The sequence below is a fragment of the Salmo salar genome, chromosome 10 (genome assembly GCF_965601325.2).
Source record: "Salmo salar chromosome 10, fSalSal1, whole genome shotgun sequence".
Lineage (NCBI taxonomy): Eukaryota > Metazoa > Chordata > Actinopteri > Salmoniformes > Salmonidae > Salmo > Salmo salar.
Window position 1 is genome coordinate 42,205,727 of NC_138300.1, and position 24,803 is coordinate 42,230,529.

The 24,803-nt window shown below is 45.5% G+C and overlaps 1 protein-coding gene across 1 annotated transcript in view; it reads left to right on the top strand.

The window, feature by feature from the left end:
- The first annotated feature begins 2,381 nt into the window (after positions 1-2,381).
- Positions 2,382-24,803, top strand: part of LOC106560395 (adenylate cyclase type 1) — an 81,064-nt gene continuing 58,642 nt past the window's right edge. Inside the window, exons 1-2 of the mRNA XM_082956602.1 lie at positions 2,382-2,386; positions 3,068-3,179. Of these exons, the coding sequence (XP_082812728.1) occupies positions 2,382-2,386; positions 3,068-3,179 (117 nt within the window). The remainder of the gene's footprint in view (positions 2,387-3,067; positions 3,180-24,803) is intronic.

Consider the following 24,803-nt stretch of genomic DNA (forward strand, 5'->3'; position numbering starts at 1 on the left):
CTCCCCATCTTGCTCAAGCCTGTGCCTCCTCCACGGACCAGGCCTCCAGTGGGTCTCCCCATCCTGGTCAGTCCTGTACCTCCTCCACGGACCAGGCCTCCAGTGGGTCTCCCCATCCTGGTCAGTCCTGTGCCTCCTCAACGGACCAGGCCTCCAGTGGGTCTCCCCAGCCTGGTGAGTCCAGTGCCTGCGCCCAGAGCCAGGCCTCCTTCAAGTCTCCCCAGCCTGGTGTGTCCTGGGCCAGAGCCGCCAGAGCCACCCGCCAGTCCGGAGCCGCCAGAGCTGCCCACCAGTCCGGAGCCGCCAGAGCCGCCCGACTGTCCGGAGCCGCCAGAGGAGCCCGCCTGTCCGGAGCCGCCAGAGCCGCCCGCCTGTCTGGAGCCGCCGGAGCCGCCCGCCTGTCCGGAGCCACCAGAGCCGCCCGCCTGTCCAGAGCCGCCCGCCTGTCCAGAGCCGCCAGAGCCGCCCGCCTGTCCGGAGCCGCCAGAGCCGCCCGCCTGTCCGGCGCCCGTCAGTGGGTCTCCCCAGCCTGGTGAGTCCAGTGCCTGCGGCCAGGGCCAGGCCTCCTTCATGTCTCCCCAGCCTGGTGAGTCCTATGCCTGCGCCCAGGGCCAGGCCTCCTTCATGTCTCCCCAGCCTGGTGAATCCTGGGTCAGTGCCGCCGGAGCCGCCCGCCAGCCGGGCGCAGCCAGGGACGCCCGCCAGCCAGGCACAGCCAGGGTCGCCCGCCAACCGGGTGCAACCAGAATCGCCCGCCAACCGGGCGCAACCAGAATCGCCCGCCAGCCGGGCGCAGCCAGGGTCGCCCGCCAGCCGGGCACAACCAGAATCGCCCGCCAGCCGGGTGCAGTCAGGGTCGCCCACCAGTCCTCCGGCGCGGCCAGGGGCGCCACCTAAGTGGGCGACGCCGAGGGTGGAGCGGAGGCCACGTCCCGCACCTGAGCCGCCGCCGTAAGAAGGCCCACCCGGACCCTCCCCTTCAGAGTCAGGTTTTGTGGCCGGAGTCTGCACCTTTGGGGGGGGGTACTGTAACTTCCTGGCCATGGAGAGGGGTTTTTGTTCTTTATTTTGGTTAGGCCAGGGTGTTACATTGGGTGGGCGTTCCATGTTCTTTTTTCTAGGTTGGTTTGTTTCGTTGATTTTGGCCGTGTGGCTTCCAATCAGGCACAGCAGTAGTTTGTTGTTGCTGATTGGGAGTCACACATAAGTAGCCTGTTTTTCCTTTGGGTTTTTGTGGATGATTGTTTCTGTCTAGTGCTTTCTGTTTAGAGTATTTCCTGACAGGACTGTTTTGCTGTCGTCTTTTGTTTATTTTTGTAGTGTTCTCTTTTTCAATTAAATTTCAAGATGAACACACGTCCTCCGCAGCACCTTGGTTTCATTACTACGACAGCCGTTACAGTTACACACTTCTATCTATACATTCTCTTCGTGTTAAAGTCAAGGGCTGGTGATTATATTCACAGTGAATTAGATCTACACTGATCAAAAATATAAATGCAACATGTAAAGTAAGTGTTGGACCCGTGTTTCATGAGCTGAAATAAAATATCCCAGAAATTGTCCATAGCCACAAAAAGCTTATTTCTCTCAATTTGTGTGCACAAATTTGTTTACATCCCTGTTAGTCAGCATTTCTCCTTTGCCAAGATAATCCATCCACCTGATCGGTGTTGCATATCAAGAAGCTGATTAAACAGCGTGAATATTACACAGGTGCACCTTGTGCTGGAGACAATAAAAGTCTGCTCTAAAATGTGCAGTTTGGTTACTCAACACAATGCCATAGATGTCTCAATTTTGAGGGGCCGTGACTGCAGGAATGTCCACTGGAGCTGTTTCCAGAAAATGGAATGTTCATTTCTCTACCATAAGCCACCTCCAACGTTGTTTTAGAGAATTTGGCAGTACGTCCAACCGGCCTCACAACCGCAGGCCACGTGTATGCCTTTGTGTTGGCGGTGGGGTTATGGTATGGTCAGGCATAAGCTACGGACAACAAACACAATAGCATTTTATCTATGGCAATTTGAATGCACAGAGATACCATGATGAGATCCTGAAGCCCATTTTCGTGCCATTCATCCGCCACCATCACGTCATTATTCAGCATAATAATACACGGCCCCATGCTCAAAGGATCTGCCCACAATTCCTGGGAGCTGAAAATGTCCCAATTCTTCCATAGCCTGCATAATCACCAGACATGTCACCCATTGAGCACGTCTGGGATGGTCTGGGTTGACGAGTACGACAGCATGTTCCAGTTCCCGCCAATATCCAAGAACTTCGCATAGCCATTAAAGAGGAGTGGGACAGCATTCCACAGGCCACAATCAACAGCCTGATCAACTCTATGCGAATGAGATGTGTCGCCCTGCATGAGGCAAGTGGTGGTCACACCAGATACTGACTGGTTTTCTGATCCACACCAAACAGATGCATATCTGTATTCCCAGTCATGTGAAATCCATAGATTAGGGCCTAATGAATTCATTTGAATTGACTGATTTCCTTATATGAACTGTAACTCAGTAAAACCTTTGAAATTGTTGCATGTTGCGTTTATGTTTTTGTTCAGTAAATAACACCTTGTTGTTCTAACCATCTGTGCTGTGGACAAATGGCTTTTAATACTCTATTCAAACTAAAGCAACACTGACTTCATCCCAAATGGCACCCTACTCCCTTTATAGTGCACTACTTTTTACCAGACTGTTCTATAAGATACTCTCCTTTACTCACTCGTTCATGGGAGTCTGTGTGTTGTATGTGTGTGCGTTCGTGCATGTGTGTGATTGCGATGATTTGGTTTTTGTCCCTATGATAAACTGGGATAAGCTGACAAACACATCTTCTTCTTAGTTCAGTACATTCATATTCATCAACAAAGTAATGTTGACAGTGTCTGACTCAAATAAGCTCAACTGTGCTACAAGAAAATAATGTTATTTGTGACTGAGAAGGGCAATTTGGCATGACTAGACCTTTTTAGGTTGTCATTGTTAGAAAAATTATAATAATGTCTATGTTTCTTTCTTTCCCCCCTCCCCTCCCTCCCCTCCAGTATCTTGTTTGCAGACATTGTGGGGTTTACCAGTCTGGCGTCTCAGTGTACTGCCCAGGAACTGGTCAAACTGCTCAACGAACTCTTCGGGAAGTTTGACGAGCTGGCCACAGTGAGTCCCTCCATCCTATTGGTCCCCTAACCTCAGTGTGTGTGTGTGTGTGTGTGTGTGTGTGTGTGTGTGTGTGTGTGGTGTGTGTGTGTGTGTGTGTGTGTGTGTGTGTGTGTGTGTGTGTGTGTGTGATATAAGCTGTGGTGTGTGTGGTGTGCATGCGTGCGGCTCAGCCAGGTCACCCGTGATTCAAGTCAGTTCTCCACGTCCACGCATGTCTGAGGACGTCGGGAGATGATGTGGAAATGGGCAACTAGGGGCAACAGTGAGCACTGATGCCTTCAAGTAGGTTTCGGCCTTTGATTCCAAAGGATGCAAGTTTGAATCCAGCGATATAAAGTAGTTTTTTATATTTTTATTTTAAGCCCATCCCAAACCTTAACCCTTACCTTAACCATTCGGAGTTAATGCTTAACCTTAAGAATTTGGAGTTAATGTCTGAACTTAACCCTAACCTTAAACACTTAGAAATGTTACGTTTTGAACAACTTCAAAAATGTGACGTTTGAGAAACATGGATGAACATCTAATTCTGACGTGAGACTGTGAGAGCTGGTGGGTGTGTGTGGCTGGTAGGTGGCACATGCATTATTAATATGATTACAGTAGTCTGGCAGTAGAAAGCTTATCATGCTCCTAATTTGCTTTACCAGGCCACAGCTCTAGACAGGCTTACTAAGCTTCACCCTACAGATACACATACATTACAACATCTATCTCCCTGTCTCTCTCTCTCTTTCATGCTCTCTCTCTCTCGCTCTCTCTCTCTCTCTCTCTGTCTTTCTCTCACACTGAGCTACACCCCACAGCTACAGTATCAGATATCCTGTTTTTTTTCAAATGTTACGGTGACTCATAGCATGTGTGTGTTTGCAAGAGGAAAATTATGCCGTACTGTACGAAATACAATATGTAAATCCACTCAAAGATGGATGCACATGCGCAAGCATGCCTCCTTCATTTCCTCCACCTCATTTTCTCTTTCCTTCCTGTGTCTCTAGAAATCTATTTTACTCGTCATTTTTCCTTATCTCACGCTCCAATTCTGTTCTTTCGGATGATCCCTCTATCTATCTCGCTCTAATTCTCTCTGCTCCTTGACCTTCTCCTCCTCGCCACCCTTCTTCCATTCCTCTCTCTCTCATCCACTCTGTCCCTCAGGCCTTGTATCATTCTGCTGATCGATACATTCCTTGACATAATAAGGTAGGAAAGTAAATTGAAGATCCATCTCTCTTGTTCTTTCAGTCATTTTCTCTCTCTTTTCCTTTAATTTAATTCTCTCTGTCTCTGGCAAGTATCCACCACTGGCTCTCTATTATAGAGGAACAGGAGGAGTATAACTGAGTAGTAGAAACCCCTAGAACACAAAAATATATTCAACACACTCAAACCAGTCTTTGTCAACTTTAAGGGTTGAATCCCAAAGTTTTTACTAATAAGGAAAGCAAAGCTTCTTTTATGTCTTAAAGCACGAGGAGAGCAAAGCTTATTTTATGTCTTCCTGTCTCTATGCTACCACACTTTATGAGCATATCTCTTGAAACTACTAACGCATGCACGCACGCTACACATGCATGTCACACACACACACACACACACACACACACACACACACACACACACACGCACACACACACACACACACACACACCCATGGCTATGTCACATGATCAGCATTATCCCCTCTTGAGTCTGAAACGGTGTCTCAGCAATGAGCTTAACTTGGAGAGAGAGATGGGGGTGAGAGAGAGTGAAAGAATATAGAGGGAGGGAGGGAGGGAGGGAGGGAGGGAGGGAGGGAGGGAGGGAGGGAGGGAGGGAGGGAGGGAGGGAGGGAGGGAGGGAGGGAGGGAGGGAGGGAGGGAGGGGAGAGAACAAGATTGAGATATACAGAGAGAGATAACAAGAGAGAGGTAGAGTATATTTCTAAGTAAGTTTCTATCTAGCGTTGAGACTATCAGGTTGATATTTTTGCTGGTCTCCTTTAAAGAATGATGAAGGACGGAGGATGAAAGGAATGCAGAGATTTAAACAGAGGATAAAATAAATGGAGAGAATGAATTAAGAGATTAAGAGGGAGGTTAGGTCACTCTGTGTAATGCTTTACATTCACATAGCATGTCCTACACCTTAGTTTAGTACCAAATGGCACCCTATTCTATTGATAGTAATGGTAGTTAGCCTAGGGGTTAGAACGTTGGGCCAATAACCGAAAGGTAAAAATCTGTCATTCTGTCCCTTAGCAGTTAATGGCAGCCCCCCTCCCCCCATCTCTCTGATACAGAGGGGTTGGGTTAAATGCTGAAGACACACTTCAGTTGAATGCATTCAGTTGTACAACTGACTAGGTCTTTCCCTTACTGTTGACCAGGGCTCTAAGGGAGATAGAGAGTAGTGATCAAAAGTAGTGCACTATAAGTTCATGTTTTAAGTATCACTATATTTCTGTTATTACGGTGCTGTCACGTCATGACCAGTAAGGGGTCATTTTGTTATTGTAGTTGGTCAGGACGTGGCAGGGGTGTGTTTGTTTTGTGTGTTTCGGGGTTTTTGGTTTATGTTCTATGTTTTCTATTTCTATGTGGGTTTTCTAGTTTGTCTATTTCTATGTTAGTTTTGGGAACAACCTCCAATTAGAAGCAGCTGGTTGTCGTTGCTTCTAATTGTAGGCCATATTTAAGTGGGTTTATTTTATATTGTGTCTGTGGGTGGTTGTTTCTTTGTATAGCTGTGTAGCCTTACAGGACTGTCATTTGTTTTCTTGTTTTGTTTAGTATTCACGTTTAAAAAAATAAAAGTATAAGTATGGACACTTACCATGCTGCGTATTGGTCCAATATTTCTTCCTCCTCAGAAGACGAAGATTATGACAGGTGCTATCACTTTGTTATTAGTACTCCTGCGCGGTAGTCTCACAATTGATGGACCTGGCCTGAGCGCTATGGCAACAATGTATTGTGGAAATACGGTTTAATAAATGTTGTTATACTGGAACCTAGTCGTTGTGTCATTTTAAGTTAACACTACAGTATATAGTAAATAGAGGGGCATTTGGGATGCAGACAATGAGACACAGTTGAAGTCGGAAGTTTACATATACTAAGGTTAGAGTCATTCAAAATAATTTTTCAACCACTCCACAAATGTCTTGTTAACAAACTATAGTTTTGGCAAGTTAGTTAGGACATCTACTTTGGCATGACAAGTAATTTTTCCAACAATTGTTTACAGACAGATTATTTCACTTATAATTCACTGTATCACAATTCCAGTGGGTCAGAAGTTTACATACACTAAGTTGACTGTGCCTTTAAACAGCTTGGAAAATTCCAGAAAATGATGTCATGGCTTTAAAAGCTTCTGATAGGCTAACATACATCATTTGAGTCTATTGGAGGTGTACCTGTGGATGTATTTCAAGGCCTACCTTCAAACTCAGTGCCTCTTTGCTTGACATCATGGGAAAAACAAAATAAATCAGCAAAGACCTCAGAAAAACAATTGTAGACCTCCACAAGTCTGATTCATCCTTGGGAGCAATTTCCAAACGCCTGAAGGTACCACGTTCATCTGTTCAAACAATAGTACGCAAGTTTAAACACCATAGGGCCGTCATACCGCTCAGGAAGGAGACACGTTCTGTCTCCTAGAGATGAACGTACTTTGGTGTGAAAAGTGCAAATCAATCCCAGAACAACAGCAAAGGACCTTTGAAGATGCCGGAGGAAACAGGTACAAAAGTATCTATATCCACAGTAAATTAGTCCTATATCGGCATAACCTGAAAGGCCGCTCAGCAAGGAAGAAGCCACTGCTCCAAAACCACCATAATAAAGCCAGACTACGGTTTGCAACTGCACATGGGGACAAATATTGTACTTTTTGGAGAAATGTCCTCTGTTCTGATGAAACAAAAATAGAACTGTTTGGCCACAATAACCATCGTTATGCTTGGAGGAAAAAGGGGGAGGCTTGCAAGCCGAAGAACAACATCCCAACCGTGAAGCTTGGGGGTGGCAGCATCATGTTGTGGGAGTGTTTGCTGCAGGAGGGACTGGTGCACTTCACAAAATAGATGGCCTCATGAGGATGGAAAATCATGTGGATATATTGAAGCAACATCTCAAGACATCCGTCAGGAAGTTAAAGCTTGGTCGGAAATGGGTCTTCCAAATGGACAATGATCCCAAGCATACTTCCAAAGTTGTGGCAAAATGGCTTAAGGACAGCAAAGTCAAGGTATTGGAGTGGCCATCACAAAGCCCTGACCTCAAGCCTATAGAAAATGTGTGGGCAGAACTGAAAAAGCGTGTGTGAGCAAGGAGGCCTAAAAACCTGACTCAGTTACACCAGCTCTGTCAGGAGGAATGGGCCAAAATCCACCCAACTTATTGTGTGAAGCTTGTGGAAGGCTACCCGAAATGTTTGACCCAATTTAAAGGCAATGCTACCAAATACTAATTGAGTTTATGTAAACGTCTAACCCACTGGGAATGTGATGGAAGAAATAAAAGCTGAAATAAATCATTCTCTCTACTATTATTCTGACATTGTAACGTCCGTCGTTAAAGGTAGACCAAGGCGCAGCGTGAGTTGGGTTCATCATACTTTATTTTAAATGTGATCCAGCAAAAAACAATAAACAATACAACGAATGAAAAGCTATGCATGCAAACACATGCAACACAAAGACAAGATCCCACAACTGACTGTGGGGAAAAGGGGCTGCCTAAGTATGATTCCCAATCAGAGACAACGAATAACAGCTGCCTCTGATTGGAAACCATACTCGGCCAATAAAGAAAAAACAACATAGACATAAAACACATAGAATGCCCACCCCATGTCACACCCTGACCTAACCAAATAGAGAAAAATGACTCTCTCAGGTCAGGGTGTGGCAGACATTTCACATTCTTAAAATAAAGTGGTGATCCTTACTGACCTAAGACAGGGAATTTTTACTTGGATTAAGTGTCAGGAATTGTGAAAAACTGAGTTTAAATGTATTTGGCTAAGGTGTATGTAAACTTCCGACTTCAACTGTATATGGGAGACAGCAGTGCCCTACATGATAGATGTGAAGGACATAACTGCAGTGCAATATGTGTCTTTCTGTCTATGAATCAGTTAGGGATTTTGATATAAGAAAGTCAATATAGAAGAAATTCAGTGAGTGTTTTTGTGTGTGAGCGCGTGTGTGTGCGTGCATGTGTGCGTGCATGTGTGTGCGCATGTTTGTGTATGCGTGTGCGCATGTGTTGTGTGTGTTTTTGTGTAGTTGCAGCTGTGGCCTAATTGAGATTTATACCCTGTCGTGTTTTTGCCAACAGGCAAGGGAAATTCACTGCTACAACCGGGTCTGTCACAGCAGCTAAGCCTGTCTGACTTATTTACGTGACACACACACACACACACACACACACACACACCACACACACACACACACACACACACACACACACACACACACACACACGAAAACGCACACATGCACTCTGCCTTGCTCTAGGATAATGATCCAGGTTGTGATTTCTCGTATCCTTCCTCCCACGCCAGAATTTTTCTGCTCCTGGGAGCAGAAAACCGGAGCTCCCCGTCTCCTCTCATCTCATCTCCGCCTCTCACTGCACTTGCCATACATCTCTCCCCTGTGTGTGTGTGTGTTTGTGTGTGTGTGTGTGAAGGTCGGTGCCTTCAGCCTAATTATTGTATGTCTACCCTTACGTGTCTCTGATGTGCTGATGTGTGATATGGTGCTAACTGGAAATCCCAGTGTTTTCTGGTTAGGTCTTTGTGTACCTGGTTACCTGTGTACCTGTGTGTGTACTCCTCTGTCTGTGGTTGTGTATGTGCATCAACAGTAGGTGTGTGTTCTAGTGTGTGTTCTTGTGAATGTGTACGTGCATCTGCATGTGTCTGTGTGTGTCTTTATATCTCTGTCTGTGTGGGTATTTGTGTGTGTGTGTTGTTGATGCTGGTGAATTTGTGCTCTGTGACAAATAGCTAATCTCTGTGGGAATGTGTGGGAGGGATTCTACTTCAAGAGCATGTCGGAGCTATTAGAGTTAGCCTGAAACACACACACACACACACACACACACACACACACACACACACACACACACACACACACACACACACACACACACACACACACACACACACACACACACACACACACACTGAATATCTCTGATATTCTACATTCTCATATTGAGTCCTACTCATTATTTCCAGACACACAGTGGAAATGATTGGGTCTCATTAAATCAAATCCTGTAACCTGATTTCCAAGTCGTCATAACGCTGGCTACAAGAAAGTACATTCTGATTCATATAGCTGTCTGGGTTCAGGTCTTGACAGGCAAAAAGGTTTCTTCGCCATTCTGACAGTTCTTGAGTCATATTACCTTGGTTTTTTATGATTTTTATGATTGGTAATCTGTAAAAAAACAATAATCCTGTTGTCTTTCCTGCCTTGTTAGAGCAGCCAAATACTGCACACAAATTGACCTACAGTATTTTTATTTATTTCACCTTTATTTAACCAGGTAGGTAAGTTGAGAACAAGTTCTCATTTACAATTGCGACCTGGCCAAGATAAAGCAAAGAAGTTCGAGACATACAACAACACAGAGTTACACATGGAGTAAAACAAACATACAGCCAATAATACAGTAGAAAAATAAGTCTATATACAATGTGAGCAAATGAGGTGAGATAAGGGAGGTAAATGCAAAAAAGGCCATGGTGGCAAAGTAAATACAATATAGCAAGTAAAACACTGGAATGGTAGATTTCTAGTGGAAGAAAGTGCAAATTAGAAAAATAAATAATGGGGTGCAAAGGAGAAAAATAAAAAATAAAAATACAGTAGGGGAAGGGGTAGTTGTTTGGGCTAAATTATAGATGGGCTATGTACAGGTGCAGTGATCTGTGAGCTGCTCTGACAGCTGGTGCTTAAAGCTAGTGAGGGAGATAAGTGTTTCCAGTATGGTGATGAATCGTTGTATTTGTCTTTGTCAGGCTGCACAGCTGCACACAGTTGTTTTTGACCCAAAAAATTACTGCTTTTTACATGAATTCCGCGATGCGGTTAGCTTTCAACATCTAGGAATGTTATTTGTTGTCCCCGAAATCCCACTTAACAGACAGTTTGAAGCCTGCTTGACAGAGCTGCTAACCTTAGCTAGCTAGCTAGCTAAGCTTAGCTGCTAGCCATCAAGCTAAGGATATTCCTGATCTTGGAATGTCTCTTCCCATGGAGGCCTCCCCATTCAGAGGAAGAGGCGAACGCTTCCTGCCATGACCGACCCAGCAGACTCAGACCAGCTCCACAATGCTGTCTCCCTGCAAGTAGCCACCATTGGACGACACGAGGAGTTACTGCAATGTCTTATGTAGGGACTCCATACCCTTGCAGAACGCCATGACCAGGAATTTCCCCACTGGGCAGCAGGTCACACCCGGAATCTCCCAGCCTACCCCAGTGTCCCGAGAACCCCACTTCCCTCCTCCGGAGTGCAATGCTGGAGATTCCGGAACCTGCTGGGCTTTTCTCTCCCAATGCTCTCTCGTTTTCGAGCTGCAGCCTTCTTCGTTCCCCTCGAACCGCTCGAGGATAGTGTACATCATAACGCTGATGTCCGGGAGGGCACTCGCCTGGGCTACGGCAGTGTGGGAGCAAAAGTCCACCGTCATGCCTCAGTCTAGAGGAGTTCGTGGCGGAAGTTCGGAAGGTGTTTGATTCTCCGTAGTCCAGGAGAGAGGCTGCTCGTAAGCTGCTCCAGCTACGTCAAGACTCCCGTAGTGTGGCAGACTACGCGGTGGATTTTCGCACATTGGCGGCTGAGTGCCAGGAACCCAGAAGCATTGTTTGACATGCTCCTTCACGGATTATCGGAGGTGGTCAAATATGAGCTTGCAGCCCGGGAGGTGCCCATGGACCTTGACTCCCTCATAGCCTTGACCATCCGGATCGATGGGCGCCTTCAAGAACGAAGGAGGGAGAGGTAACCCGTGGCTTGTTGCCCTCGTTCGCCCTCGATTCCCACCTCGCCTCCGAAGAATCCCGAGTGAACCTGATGTCACCCGAGTTCTCTCCGGAATCACAGAGGGCTGTCGACTCACCTCCTTCGGAGTCCAGGCCCCTGGACAAGGCTAGATTGACTCCGGCTGAGCACTTACGCTGACTCCACACCCAGAGCTGTGTATTTTGTGGAGCTATGGGACATTTCATAGCTACCTGTCCATTAAAGAAGCAGGCGTATCAAGAAGGAGCGAGTACTCTGGTGGGCCTTATGGAGAACTTTTCCTCTCCCCTTACTTGCACCCCTTTCCATGCCATCCTACTGTGGAGGAATCAGTCAAAATCTCTGAGGCCGATGAGAGTTTTTTGGAAGCTACCCTGGTGTCAGAGCAGGGCATCCCAACTCAGCCCCTCTCCATTCCCATGGATGTTAGAGTGCTGGACGGGCGCTCTATAGGCCGGGTCACTCACAATACCACTCCCATCAACCTATGAGTGTCAGGGAACCACAGCGAGGAAATCCAATTTATACTGATGTCGTGTCTTTGGCATCATTAAAATGGAAGACATGTATATCAAATAACTCTGTAATTATTATTATTACGCGATTAAACTGATTAATCGTGTAACTGTAATTTACTAGAAGGTCGGGGGACCAAGGAAAATATTCAGATTACAAAGTTATAATTTTCCTAATATAACTTTCAGATATTATAATATCTGAACAATTAGTCTCCTTTAATGATGTGTTAGTTTACGTCTCATTCCAAACGTCGTAAATTGTTGGTTATCTGCACGAACCCAGTCTTCACTATGAGACATCCATACATCAATTGTCTTAAAATCATTTAATAATTCACTGAAATGCATAACAAACAGATATGGTTACAAGGAAATGATAGGAGAATGTGCCCTAGTGGGCTAAACCGGCATGGCGGCTTGTTACACAAAGAAAGGGGGTTGGGCTTGAATGAAAGAGCGGGAAGACTGAGGAACGAAGAAAGCAGCTATGCCATCGTAAATACAGTATCGTATGCATTCTAAATTACCGCCCATTTGGAAAAGGAAAATGCAATAAATATTTACTCTGAGCTGCGCTTCGGTATTATGGTTGTAGATGCTGGCCGTGTTGGCCAACAGAGATCTTCCTGGCCTTGGAAGAATGTCACTGGTGGTAAAATGGATACGTTGTAGTATCTTCGTTGTGTGTTAGACTGGACACGTTGTCCGTCCTTTCCTAGCCCACGTCTACAGCGGCCGCTGCTAACTCAACGGCTAGGAAGTATCACTTCTGTAGTGAATAACAGTTCAAACTTCATACCATTCACAACCAAAGCTCACGCTGAGGTTGGCTTAGTTCTGTACTTGACATGTGAGTCCTATTATTAACGCAGAGGCTGCAGACCTCACGTACCCGGAACAGGCTGGTTACATTTTGTCACCGGCTTATATAGTGGAGAGGGGAGAAGGGTGTGTTTCATCGTTTATAACCCCTGTCTCTTCGCAGGGGCGGGCCACTGATTAGTCAGGGCTCTTTCCTTATGAAAACCCAATTCTCTCATTTGGAAGCTAAAATTACATTTAATCTCCTAACAAACAGTTTCAATATCAAACATTTAAATTGCACAACAATTCCATGTGAATCTGATAACTAGAATGTGTAGACTTTCCCAGGTACAGTTTATGTCGTCCTGTCATCAGTCATAATGTCTCAGATGACAACCGAACTGACATCCATACTCAAGTACGTGGTATATTTCCAACTGGTTCTATTACCGAAATATGGTTCCTTTCCCCCCACTTGTTTGATGTTCCCAGACTCTCTATATTTAACAAAGGCTATTCAAAAGTCCTTCAGTAGGGTCAGAGAGAGAGGGGAAGGGAGAAAGGTATTTATGGGGGGGTTATAAACCTTACCCACAGGCCAACGTCATGACACTGATTAAGTCTCCTCAGGTTCCCTTGTTATTGGGATTCTCTTGGCATATGCTAACTAAGTGAAAGTGAAAATAAATAAAAAATATTTACCCACGAAATATAGCTAGCATGCTCTCTCTCTCTTGCTTCTCCTTAATTTTGGAATAAATTCATTAATTAAAAACTGTTTAACTATTGTCTTTCTCAATCTTTGAGTCAACTGCTGAATACACCGAGGTGTCTGTTTAAACTACTAGCACACAGCTCGGACACCCATGCCCATGCATACCCCACAAGACATGCCACCAGAGGTCTCTTCACAGTCCCCAAGTCAAGAACAGACTATAGGAGGCACAAAGTACTATATAGAGCCATGACTACATGGAACTCTATTCCACATCAGGTAACTGATGCAAGCAGTAGCATCAGATTTAAAAACAGATAAACATACACCTTATGGAACAGCGGGGACTGTGAAGAGATACACACACAGGAACAGATACACGCATAAGCACACACACGCTAGCGTACACACTTTACACACATGTACTGATCATTGTAATATTGTTGTATTATACATTTTGTATTGTAGATTTGTAGTGGTGTAATAATGCTATATGATGTATGAGCTCCTACAAATATTGAAATATACATGGTTTTTAGAGTGAAGTACATCGGAAAAAAGCAAAAGAAAACTGCAAGACTGAATAGGAGAAAAAACAAGCAACAAACAAAGAAGATAGGCTTTTGAAAAATAACTATTTTTCATAAAATTGTAGTTATCTTAGCTAGCTGAATTGTTTACCAGTTGCTAAGCAGTTGCTAGGGACTCTTTTGGAAGAAGCTAGCTAGCTAACGAAGAACAACAAAGAATATCTAGTTAACCTGTTAGGGCTAGGGGGCAGCATTGACACGGCTGGATAAAAAACATACCCGATTTAATCTGGTTACCACTCCTACCCAGTAACTAGAATATGCATATACTTATTACATATGGATAGAAAACACCCTAAATTTTCTAAAACTGTTTGAATGGTGTCTGTGAGTATAACAGAACTCAAATGGCAGGTCAAAACCTGAGAGATTCCTTTACAGGAAGTGGCCTGTCTGACCATTTGTTGAACTTCTTTTCCATCTCTATCATTTACTAAGGATCTCTGCTCTAACGTGACACTTCCCACGTCGTCCATAGGCGCTCAGAGCCCGGGAAAAAACAGAATGTCGTCATTCCAGCCCCAGGCTGAAACACATTATCGCCTTTCTCAAGTGGCCGATCAAGGGACACTGGCTTATGCGCGTGACCCCGACCGCCCCCGCCTTTGGGATTTTTTCCTCTGTTTGCCGAAAAGGAGATTCCCTGTCGGAATATTATCGCTTTTCTACGAGAAAAATGTCGTAAAAATTGATTTTAAACAGCGGTTGACATGCTTCGAAGTACGGTAATGGAATACTTAGAATTTTATTGTCACGAATTGCGCCATGCGCGTGACACTTCTTTGCTATTTCGGATAGTGTCTGGAACGCACGAACAAAACGCCGCTATTCGGATATAACGATGGATTATTTTGGACCAAACCAACATTTGTTATTGAAGTAGCAGTCCTGGGTGTGTATTCTGACGAAGACAACAAAAGGTAATGAAACTTTTATAATAGTAAATATGATTATGGTGAGTGCTAAACTTGCCGGGTGTCTAAATAGCGAGCCCGTGATGCCTGGGCTATGTACTTAGAATATTGCAAAATGTGCTTTCACCAAAAAGCTATTTTAAAATCGGACATATCGAGTGCATAGATGAGGTCTGTATCTATAATTCTTAAGATAATTGTTATGCTTTTTGTGAACGTTTATCGTGAGTAATTTAGAAAAATGTTAGCGAATTCCCCGGAAGTATGCTAGTTCTGAACGTCACATGCTAATGTAAAAAGCTGGTTTTTGATATAAATATGAACTTGATTGAACAAAACATGCATGTATTGTATAACATAATGTCCTAGGGTTGTCATCTGATGAAGATCATCAAAGGTGAGTGCTGCATTTAGCTGTCTTCTGGGTTTTGGTGACATTATATGCTGGCTTGAAAAATGGGTGTCTGATTATTTCTGGCTTGGTACTCTGCTGACATAATCTAATGTTTTGCTTTCGTTGTAAAGCCTTTTTGAAATCGGACAGTGTGGTTAGATTAACGAGATTCTTGTCTTTAAATGGCTGTAAAATAGTCATATGTTTGAGAAATTGAAGTAATAGGATTTTTAAGGTTTTGAAAATCACGCCACAGGATAGCAGTGGCTGTTACGTAGGTGGGACGAATTCGTCCCGCCTAGCCTAGAGAGGTTAACAGAATAAAAGAAAGAGAAAATCAGGACAGAAGAAAAAGGATATCAAAGTGAAACAGTTCTCTAAAGACACAAGAGACAATAATACAAGAAACAACACTTCTGTAGCTTGTCAACTATGTGTCTGTCTATCCCTGTTCTCTCCTCTCTGCACAGGCCATACAAACGCTTCACACCGCGTGGCCGCTGCCACTCTAACCTGGTGGTCCCAGCGCGCACGACCCACGTGGAGTTCCAGGTCTCCGGCAGCCTCTGGAACTGCCGGTCTGCAGCCAACAAGGCTGAGTTCATCTCAGCCTATGCTACCCTCCAGTCCCTAGACTTCCTGGCGCTGACGGAAACATGGATTACCACAGATAACACTGCTACTCCTACTGCTCTCTCTTCGTCTGTCCACGTGTTCTCGCATACCCCTAGAGCATCGAGCCAGCGGGGTGGTGGCACTGGAATCCTCATCTCTCCCAAGTGGACATTCTCTCTTTCTCCCCTGACCCATCTGTCTATCTCCTCATTTGAATTCCATGCTGTCACAGTTACCAGCCCTTTCAAGCTTAACATCCTTATCATTTATCGCCCTCCAGGTTCCCTTGGAGAATTCATCAATGAGCTTGACGCCTTGATAAGTTCCTTTCCTGAGGATGGCTCACCTCTCACAGTTCTGGGTGACTTTAACCTCCCCATGTCTACCTTTGACTCATTCCTCTCTGCCTCCTTCTTTCCACTCCTCTCTTCTTTTGACCTCACCCTCTCACCTTCCCCCCCTACTCACAAGGCAGGCAATACGCTTGACCTCATCTTTACTAGATGCTGTTCTTCCACTAATCTCATTGCAACTCCCCTCCAAATCTCCGACCACTACCTTGTATCCTTTTCCCTCTTGCTCTCATCCAACACTTCTCACTCTGCCCCTACTCGGATGGTATTGCGCCGTCCCAACCTTCGCTCTCTCTCTCCCGCTACTCTCTCCTCTTCCATCCTATCATCTCTTCCCTCTGCTCAAACCTTCTCCAACCTATCTCCTGATTCTGCCTCCTCAACCCTCCTCTCCTCCCTTTCTGCATCCTTTGATTTTCTCTGTCCCCTATCCTCCAGGCCGGCTCGGTCCTCCCCTCCAGCTCCGTGGCTCGACGACTCACTACGAGCTCACAGAACAGGGCTCCGGGCAGCCGAGCGGAAATGGAGGAAAACTCGCCTCCCTGCGGACCTGGCATCCTTTCACTCCCTCCTCTCTACATTCTCCTCTTCTGTCTCTGCTGCTAAAGCCACTTTCTACCACTCTAAATTCCAAGCATCTGCCTCTAACCCTAGGAAGCTCTTTGCTACCTTCTCCTCCCTCCTGAATCCTCCTCCCCCTCCCCCCCCTCCTCCCTCTCTGCGGATGACTTCGTCAACCATTTTGAAAAGAAGGTTGACGAAATCCGATCCTCATTTGCTAAGTCAAACGACACCGCTGGTCCTGCTCACACTGCCCTACCCTGTGCTTTGACCTCTTTCTCCCCTCTCTCTCCAGATGAAATCTCGCGTCTTGTGACGGCCGGCCGCCCAACAACCTGCCCACTTGACCCTATCTCCTCCTCTCTTCTCCAGACCATTTCCGGAGACCTTCTCCCCTTCCTCACCTCGCTCATCAACTCATCCTTGACCGCTGGCTACGTCCCTTCCGTCTTCAAGAGAGCGAGAGTTGCACCCCTTCTGAAAAAACCTACACTCGATCCCTCCGATGTCAACAACTACAGACCAGTATCCCTTCTTTCTTTTCTCTCCAAAACTCTTGAACGTGCCGTCCTTGGCCAGCTCTCCTGCTATCTCTCTCAGAATGACCTTCTTGATCCTAATCAGTCAGGTTTCAAGACTGGGCATTCAACTGAGACTGCTCTTCTCTGTGTCACGGAGGCTCTCCGCACTGCTAAAGCTAACTCTCTCTCCTCTGCTCTCATCCTTCTAGACCTATCTGCTGCCTTTGATACTGTGAACCATCAGATCCTCCTCTCCACCCTCTCCGAGTTGGGCATCTCCGGCGCGGCCCACGCTTGGATTGCGTCCTACCTGACAGGTCGCTCCTACCAGGTGGCGTGGCGAGAATCTGTCTCCGCACCATGCGCTCTCACCACTGGTGTCCCCCAGGGCTCAGTTCTAGGCCCTCTCTTATTCTCGCTATACACCAAGTCACTTGGCTCTGTCATATCCTCACATGGTCTCTCCTATCATTGCTATGCAGACGACACACAATTAATCTTCTCCTTTCCCCCTTCTGATAACCAGGCGGCGAATCGCATCTCTGCATGTCTGTCAGACATATCAGTGTGGATGACGGATCACCAGGTCAAGCTGAACCTCGGCAAGACGGAGCTGCTCTTCCTCCCGGGGAAGGACTGCCCGTTCCATGATCTCGCCATCACGGTTGACAACTCCCTTGTGTCCTCCTCCCAGAGTGCTAAGAACCTTGGCGTGATCCTGGACAACACCCTGTCGTTCTCCACTAACATCAAGGCGGTGACCCGATCCTGTAGGTTCATGCTCTACAACATTCGCAGAGTACGACCCTGCCTCACACAGGAAACGGCGCAGGTCCTAATCCAGGCACTTGTCATCTCCCGTCTGGATTACTGCAACTCGCTGTTGGCTGGGCTCCCTGCCTGTGCCATTAAACCCCTACAACTCATCCAGAACGCCGCAGCCCGTCTGGTGTTCAACCTTCCCAAGTTCTCTCACGTCACCCCGCTCCTCCGCTCTCTCCACTGGCTTCCAGTTGAAGCTCGCATCAGCTACAAGACCATGGTGATTGCCTACGGAGCTGTGAAGGGAACGGCACCTCCATACCTTCAGGCTCTGATCAGGCCCTACACCCAAACTGTAGGGCCTGATCATCCACCTCTGGCCTGCTGGCCCCCCTACCTCTGAGGAAGCACAGTTCCCGCTCAGCCCAGTCAAAACTGTTCGCTGCTCTGGCACCCCAATGGTGGAACAAGCTCCCTCACGACGCCAGGACAGCGGAGTCAATCACCACCTTCCGGAGACACCTGAAACCCCACCTCTTTAAGGAATACCTAGGATAAGATAAAGTAATACTTCTAACCCCCCCCCCCCCCCCCCCCCTTAAAAGATTTAGATGCACTATTGTAAAGTGGTTGTTCCACTGGATATCATAAGGTGAATGCACCAATTTGTAAGTCGCTCTGGATAAGAGCGTCTGCTAAATGACTTAAATGTAATGTAAATGTAAAATGTAATGTACTGTTCTTTTGCTTTAGGTGTGATTTAAGTGCATAAGTGTGTCTGTAACCCTGCCTTGGCAGCAGGTAATGGGGATCCTTAATAAATACAAATACAAACTACTCACCACATTTTATGCACTGTAGTGCTAGGTAGCTGTAGCTTATGCTTTTAGTACTAGATTCATTCGCTGATCCTTTGATTTGGTGGACAACATGTCAGTTCATGCTGCAAGAGCTCTGATATGTTCCTCCGTAAGTTTTCATAATTACTGTGTAGGTCTATAGAAGGGGGTGAGAACCATTAGCCTCCTAGGTTTTGTATTGAAGTCAATGTACACAGGCGGACAGAAGCTAGCTGTCCTCCTGCTACACCATGGTGCCAACCTACATAGTGCTGCTGAGGCAACTGTAGACCTTCATTGCAAAACAGTGTGTTTTAATAAATTATTTAGGGACATGTGAATATATATTTAGTATAGTTTTATCTAAAAATTATAACTTTTTTAATGTTTCACTATTTTTATTTTTATGAAATTCACTGAGGTGGATGGTCCTCCCCTTCGTCCTCTGAGGAGTCTCCACTGATGTTGAACCACATATAGTAAATGGTTCAACCAGAAACGCACATGTAATCAGAACCTCCATTGTGCATGCTTACCATACTGTCAGCATTGCTGTTTCAAACCCATGTCGAATAAATTCCAGCTCCGGCATAAACTCCATCTTCTGTCGTCTTGACGTTTATAATCCAAATGTATGCTGATTGATTTTAACACAGTGTCAATTTACTTTTCAGTGAGTTCACAGAAAACCTGAAATCGCCATCCACAAGTAAAACGTAGTCAGGGGGCTCCACATACTGAACCAGGTTAAAACAATAACATCAGAATCATTACTTGCTTACCCGACTTGCTGTGTGCCAGACTGGTCTCATAGACTAGACTTAACATAGTAAATGTAAATCCTGACATGAACAAAAAGACGTGAACGAGCTCCAAAAACACCCAAATATGTCCTTTTAGAAACGGACAGGCTCTCAGTATAGTGAGGTATGACTTAAGATGTTTTACACATGAAATTCCGAAATGTATCTGCAACTTTATAATCCATTTCGGTCGATTCATGCTGTTTCCCCCACGGAGCTGTGCAGCCCGAGCGTGTCCCTATAATACATGGAAGTCGCATAAAATGGATTATAACATTGCGGATAAAGTTAGCAACGCCACAATTTCATGTGTACAACATCTAAAGACCTACATCACTATACTGAGAGCGTCTCCATTTCTAAAAGGACCTATTTGGGTGTTTTTGGAGCTCATTCCTGTCTTTTGCTTGCCCTGATACTGCACATTGAGCAATAAGGAGGTGAATCGCGATAAGTTTCTCAAAGACAAGCCAAATCACAAACAAAAGTGTAATTTACAGAAAGATTTTGATTTTCTTCAGAAATAGGAAACTTCTCCTCTAAGGCAAAAACGAGAGTGGTTAGTCAGGGTGGAAAAATGAGCATATAACACGAATATCTAGCAACCCAAAAGTTCGAAACTCCTCATGGACAACCAGCATTTTAGCTAATTACCAACTTTGCAACTACTTACCACTTTTTTGCTACTTTGCACCTACTTAGCATGTTAGCTATCCCTTCCCTTAACCCTAACATCAACCCTTTAACCTAACCTTAACCCTAACCCCTAGCCTAGCCAAGGTTAGCCACGTAGCTAACATTAGCGTTAGACACCTAGCTAACGTTAGCGACAAGAAATTGTAATTCGTAACATATCATACGTATTGCAAATTCATAACATATTGTACAAATTGAAAATTCTTAACATATTATACGAATTCATAACATATCTTGTGAAATGGATCACTGTAATCCACAAAGTAAGACATACCATACGAAACTGAACATATCACACTAAATGGAGTGTTACGGATTTAGATTCAGAATAATACGAAATGTTATGATATCAGGTTGCAGCCAGCCTGCAGCAGCGTGCACTTAAAATAACATGAAATGCTTGTTAACTACTTGATTAAATGAGTCTGTTTTCAACAAATTAACTGTTTTAGACTATTGTACACTACATGTCCAAAGTATGTGGACACCTGCTCGTTGAACATCTCATTCCAAAATCATGGGCATTAATATGGAGTTGGTCTCCCCTTTGCTGCTTTAACAGGCGCCACTCCTCTGGGAAGGCTTTCCACTAGATGTTGGAACATTACTGTGGGGACTTGCTTCCATTCAGCCACAAGAGCATTAGAGAGTGGTTTGGTACTGATGTTGGATAATTAGGCCTGGCTCACAGTCGGCATTCCAATTCAGCCCAAAGGTGTGCAGGCCAGTAAAGTTCTTCCACACTGATCTCAACAAACCAATTCTGTATGGTCTTCCCCAAACTGTTGCCACAAAGTTGGAAGAACAGAATCGTCTAGATAGAATGTCATTGTATGCTGGCGTTAAGATTTCTATTCACTGGAACTAAGGGGGCCTAGCCCAAACCATGAAAACAACCCCAGACCATTACTCCTCCTCCAGCAAACTTTACAGTTGGCACTATGCATTGGGGCAGGTAGCATTCTCCTGGCATCTGCCAAAAACAGATCTGTCTGTCGGACTGCCAGATGGTGAAGAGTGACTCATCACTCCAGAGAATGCGTTTCCACAGTCCAAAGATGGCAATCTTTACACCACTCCAGCCGATGCTTGGCTTTCTGCATGGTGATCTTAGGCTTGTGTGCGGCTGCTCGGCGATGGAAACCCATTTCTTGAAGCTCCCAATTCGGTTTGGCCCCTAAGACCCCTTTTTACGTGATACGCACTTCAGCACTCGGCGGTCCCGTTCTGTGAGCTTGTGTGGCCTACCACATCGCAGCTGAGCCGGTGTTGCTCCTAGATGTTTCCACTTCACAATAGCATCACTTACAGTTTACCAGGGCAGCTCTAGCAGGGCAGACATTTGAGGAAGTGACTTGTTGGAAAGGTGGAATCCTATAATGGTGCCACGCTAAAAGTAACTGAGCTCTTCAATATGGCCATTTTGCTGACAATGTTTGTTTATTGAGATGGCTGTGTGCTCAATTTTATACACCTGTCAGCAACAGGTGTGGCTGAAATAGACGAACACACTAATTTCAAGGGGTGTCCACATACTTTTGTATATATAGTGTATTTTAACCAAACAAAATCAATAAACGCGCAATCACTACTTAGTGAAGGAACACTTCCAGACATTTAAACAGTTTGTTGAGGTCAATGTGTTAAGAACAGGCATCATAGTGCAATGATTAAAGTTACAGCTTGTGTATCAGAACATTGCGGGTTTGCATCCCGGAGCAGATATTTTGACCATTATTTTGTTTATAGTTTTGACAGCCCCCTCCCAACACACACACACTTATTTGCATTTATTAGGTGGCCCTTAAAAGAGCCTTTGGGTTCGTGGAGAGGATACTAACCACCGGTCCTGGGATTTATCATTGCGCACACCTGGACTTCGTTCCCTTCATTATTTCCTCCCCTTTCTATGTCACTCCCTTATATTTTTTCACCAGTTGTTATTGTTCTTGTTTACCGGTGTGTAGCCTTATGGTATTGATTTGTTACTGGTTTTGTTGTTTTATTTAACGTTTCACTTGCACCTGCTTCCCGACTCACAGCTCCGTTATTGCAGAATTACAACTCAAACTATAGAAGCAATAGGAAAGTCAGAAATCTCTCAGACGGTCGACGAACAAAGGTACCTTCTAAGTCAAAACCATGATCAGCTGGCTCAACTGGGGACGGCCATGGAAGAGGTTCTCCATAGTCTGTAGCATCTCCAACACCCCTGAGAGACGTTGCAGTCCAGAATCAGAGGATACTCTAGAGCCAGTCTACCCAACGAGCCAGTGCAACGGCCCATTCAGCAACTCGCTCAAGTCAGCGATGCGATCTGGATAAATACGACGGTACACCATCCAAATGCCGTGGCTTCCTCCTTCAGTGCTCCCTCTATTTTTCACACCAGTTGGGAGCCCCCACCACCAAGAGGTCTAAGGTTGCCACGGTTATTTCTCTGCTGACCGGGCGGGCATTGGAATGGGCTACGACCGTCTGGGAGAGAGGAGAGGAGGAGCTAGATTCTTATGAGGGGTTCATGGCTCTGTTTAAATGCATTTTTTATCATCCAGCGGAGGGCAGAGAGAGAGGTGAGCGTCTTACTCTGTAACATATGCGCTGCGAGTCGGGAAGCAAGTTCAGGGAGTGAATCATTTAATCAATAAACGAAACATAATACAAAACAAGAAACACAAACAACGCACAGACATGAAACAGAAACAATAACGCCTGGGGAAGGAACCAAAGGGAGTGACATAAATAGGGCAGGTAAGGAGGTGATGGACTCCAGGTGAGTGTCATTAGGCGTTGATGCTTGTGACAGGTGCACGCAATAAACAGCAGCTTGGAGACCTAGAGGCCGGAGAGGGAGCACACGTGACAGTACCCCCTCCCCGATGCGCGTCTTCTGCCACAGGACGCCAACCAAAATGATGATCCCGGGGAGCGGACCGGTCAACTCTGCTGAGGTGCGGGAACCTGTCGATCTGGCTCAGGTGCGAGAGCATGGCAACCTAGAATGCCGGAGAGAAAGAATACGTGACAGTTCACTGTCAGGACCGGCAGGGTGAGTGGGCACGATTCCTTCCCTGGGCAGAGTACGCCCAGAACTCCCTAAGTCACTCCTCCACTGGGTTGACCCCATTCCAGTGTGTTTTGGGTTTCCATGTGGCCCTGGCCCCGTGGACCCCGGGCCAGACCGCGGCTCCTGCGTTAGATGAGTGGTTCCGGCGAGCGGAGTAGGTGTGGAGCGACGCACACGTGAGACTCCAGCATGCCGTCCATCGTCAGAAGAGAGAGGCAGATCGCCACCGCAGTGAGACCCCTGGTTTCTATCCTGGGGATCGCGTCTGCCTCAATGAAGTGACATACAGTGAGGGAAAAAAGTATTTGAACCCCTGCTGATTTTGTACGTTTGCCCACTGACAAAGAAATGATCAGTGTATAGTTTTAATGGTAGGTTTATTTGAACAGTGAGAGACAGAATAACAATATAAAAATCCAGAAAAACGTATGTCAAAAATGTTATAAATTGATTTGCATTTTAATGAGGAGACAGGAGAGGAGACAGCTAAAGGAGACAGCAGAGGGAGCACGCCCCCATCCACATCGATGGGACCGCAGTGGAGAAGGTGAAATGCTTCATACACATCACTGATAATCTGAAATGGTCCACCCACACAGACAGTGTGGTGAAGACCCTCACAAACTTTTACAAATGCACCATTGAGAGCATCCTGTCGGTCTGTATCACAGCCTGGTACGGCAACTGCACCGCCCACAACCGCAGAGCTCTCCAGAAGGTGGTGTGGTCTGCCCAATGCATCACCTGGGATACACTGCCTGCCCTCCAGGACACCTACAGCACTTGATGCCACAGGAAGGCCCAAAAGCTCATCAAGGACATCAACCACCCGAGCCACGCCCTGTTCACCCCACTGTAATCCTGAAGGCGATGTCAGAACAGGTGTATCAAAGCTGTGACCGAAGACTGAAAATAACTTCTATCTTAAGGCAATCAGACTGTTAAATAGCCATCATTAGCCAGCCTCCACCCAGTACCCTGCCCTGAACTTAGTCACTGTCACTAGCTGGCTGCCACCCGGTTACTCAACAAAGCAACTTAAAGGGTGCTGCCCTATGTACATAGACATGGAATCACTGGTCACTTTAATAATGGAACACTGGTCACTTTAATAATGTTTACATACTGTTTTACACATTTCATATGTATATGCTGTACTCTACTGTATTCTCGTTTTTCTCACTCCGACGTTGCTCGTCCTAATATTTAGTATTTATCGATTTCATTCTTTTACTTTTAGACTTGTGTTTATTGTTATGAATTGTTACAGTAGAAGTCGGAAGTTTACATACACCTTAACCAAATACATTTAAACTCAGTTTTTCACAATTCCTGACATTTAATCCTAGTAAGAATTCCTTGTCTTAGGTCAGTTAGGATCACCACTTCATTTTAAGAATGTTAAATGTCAGAATAATATTACAGAGAATGAT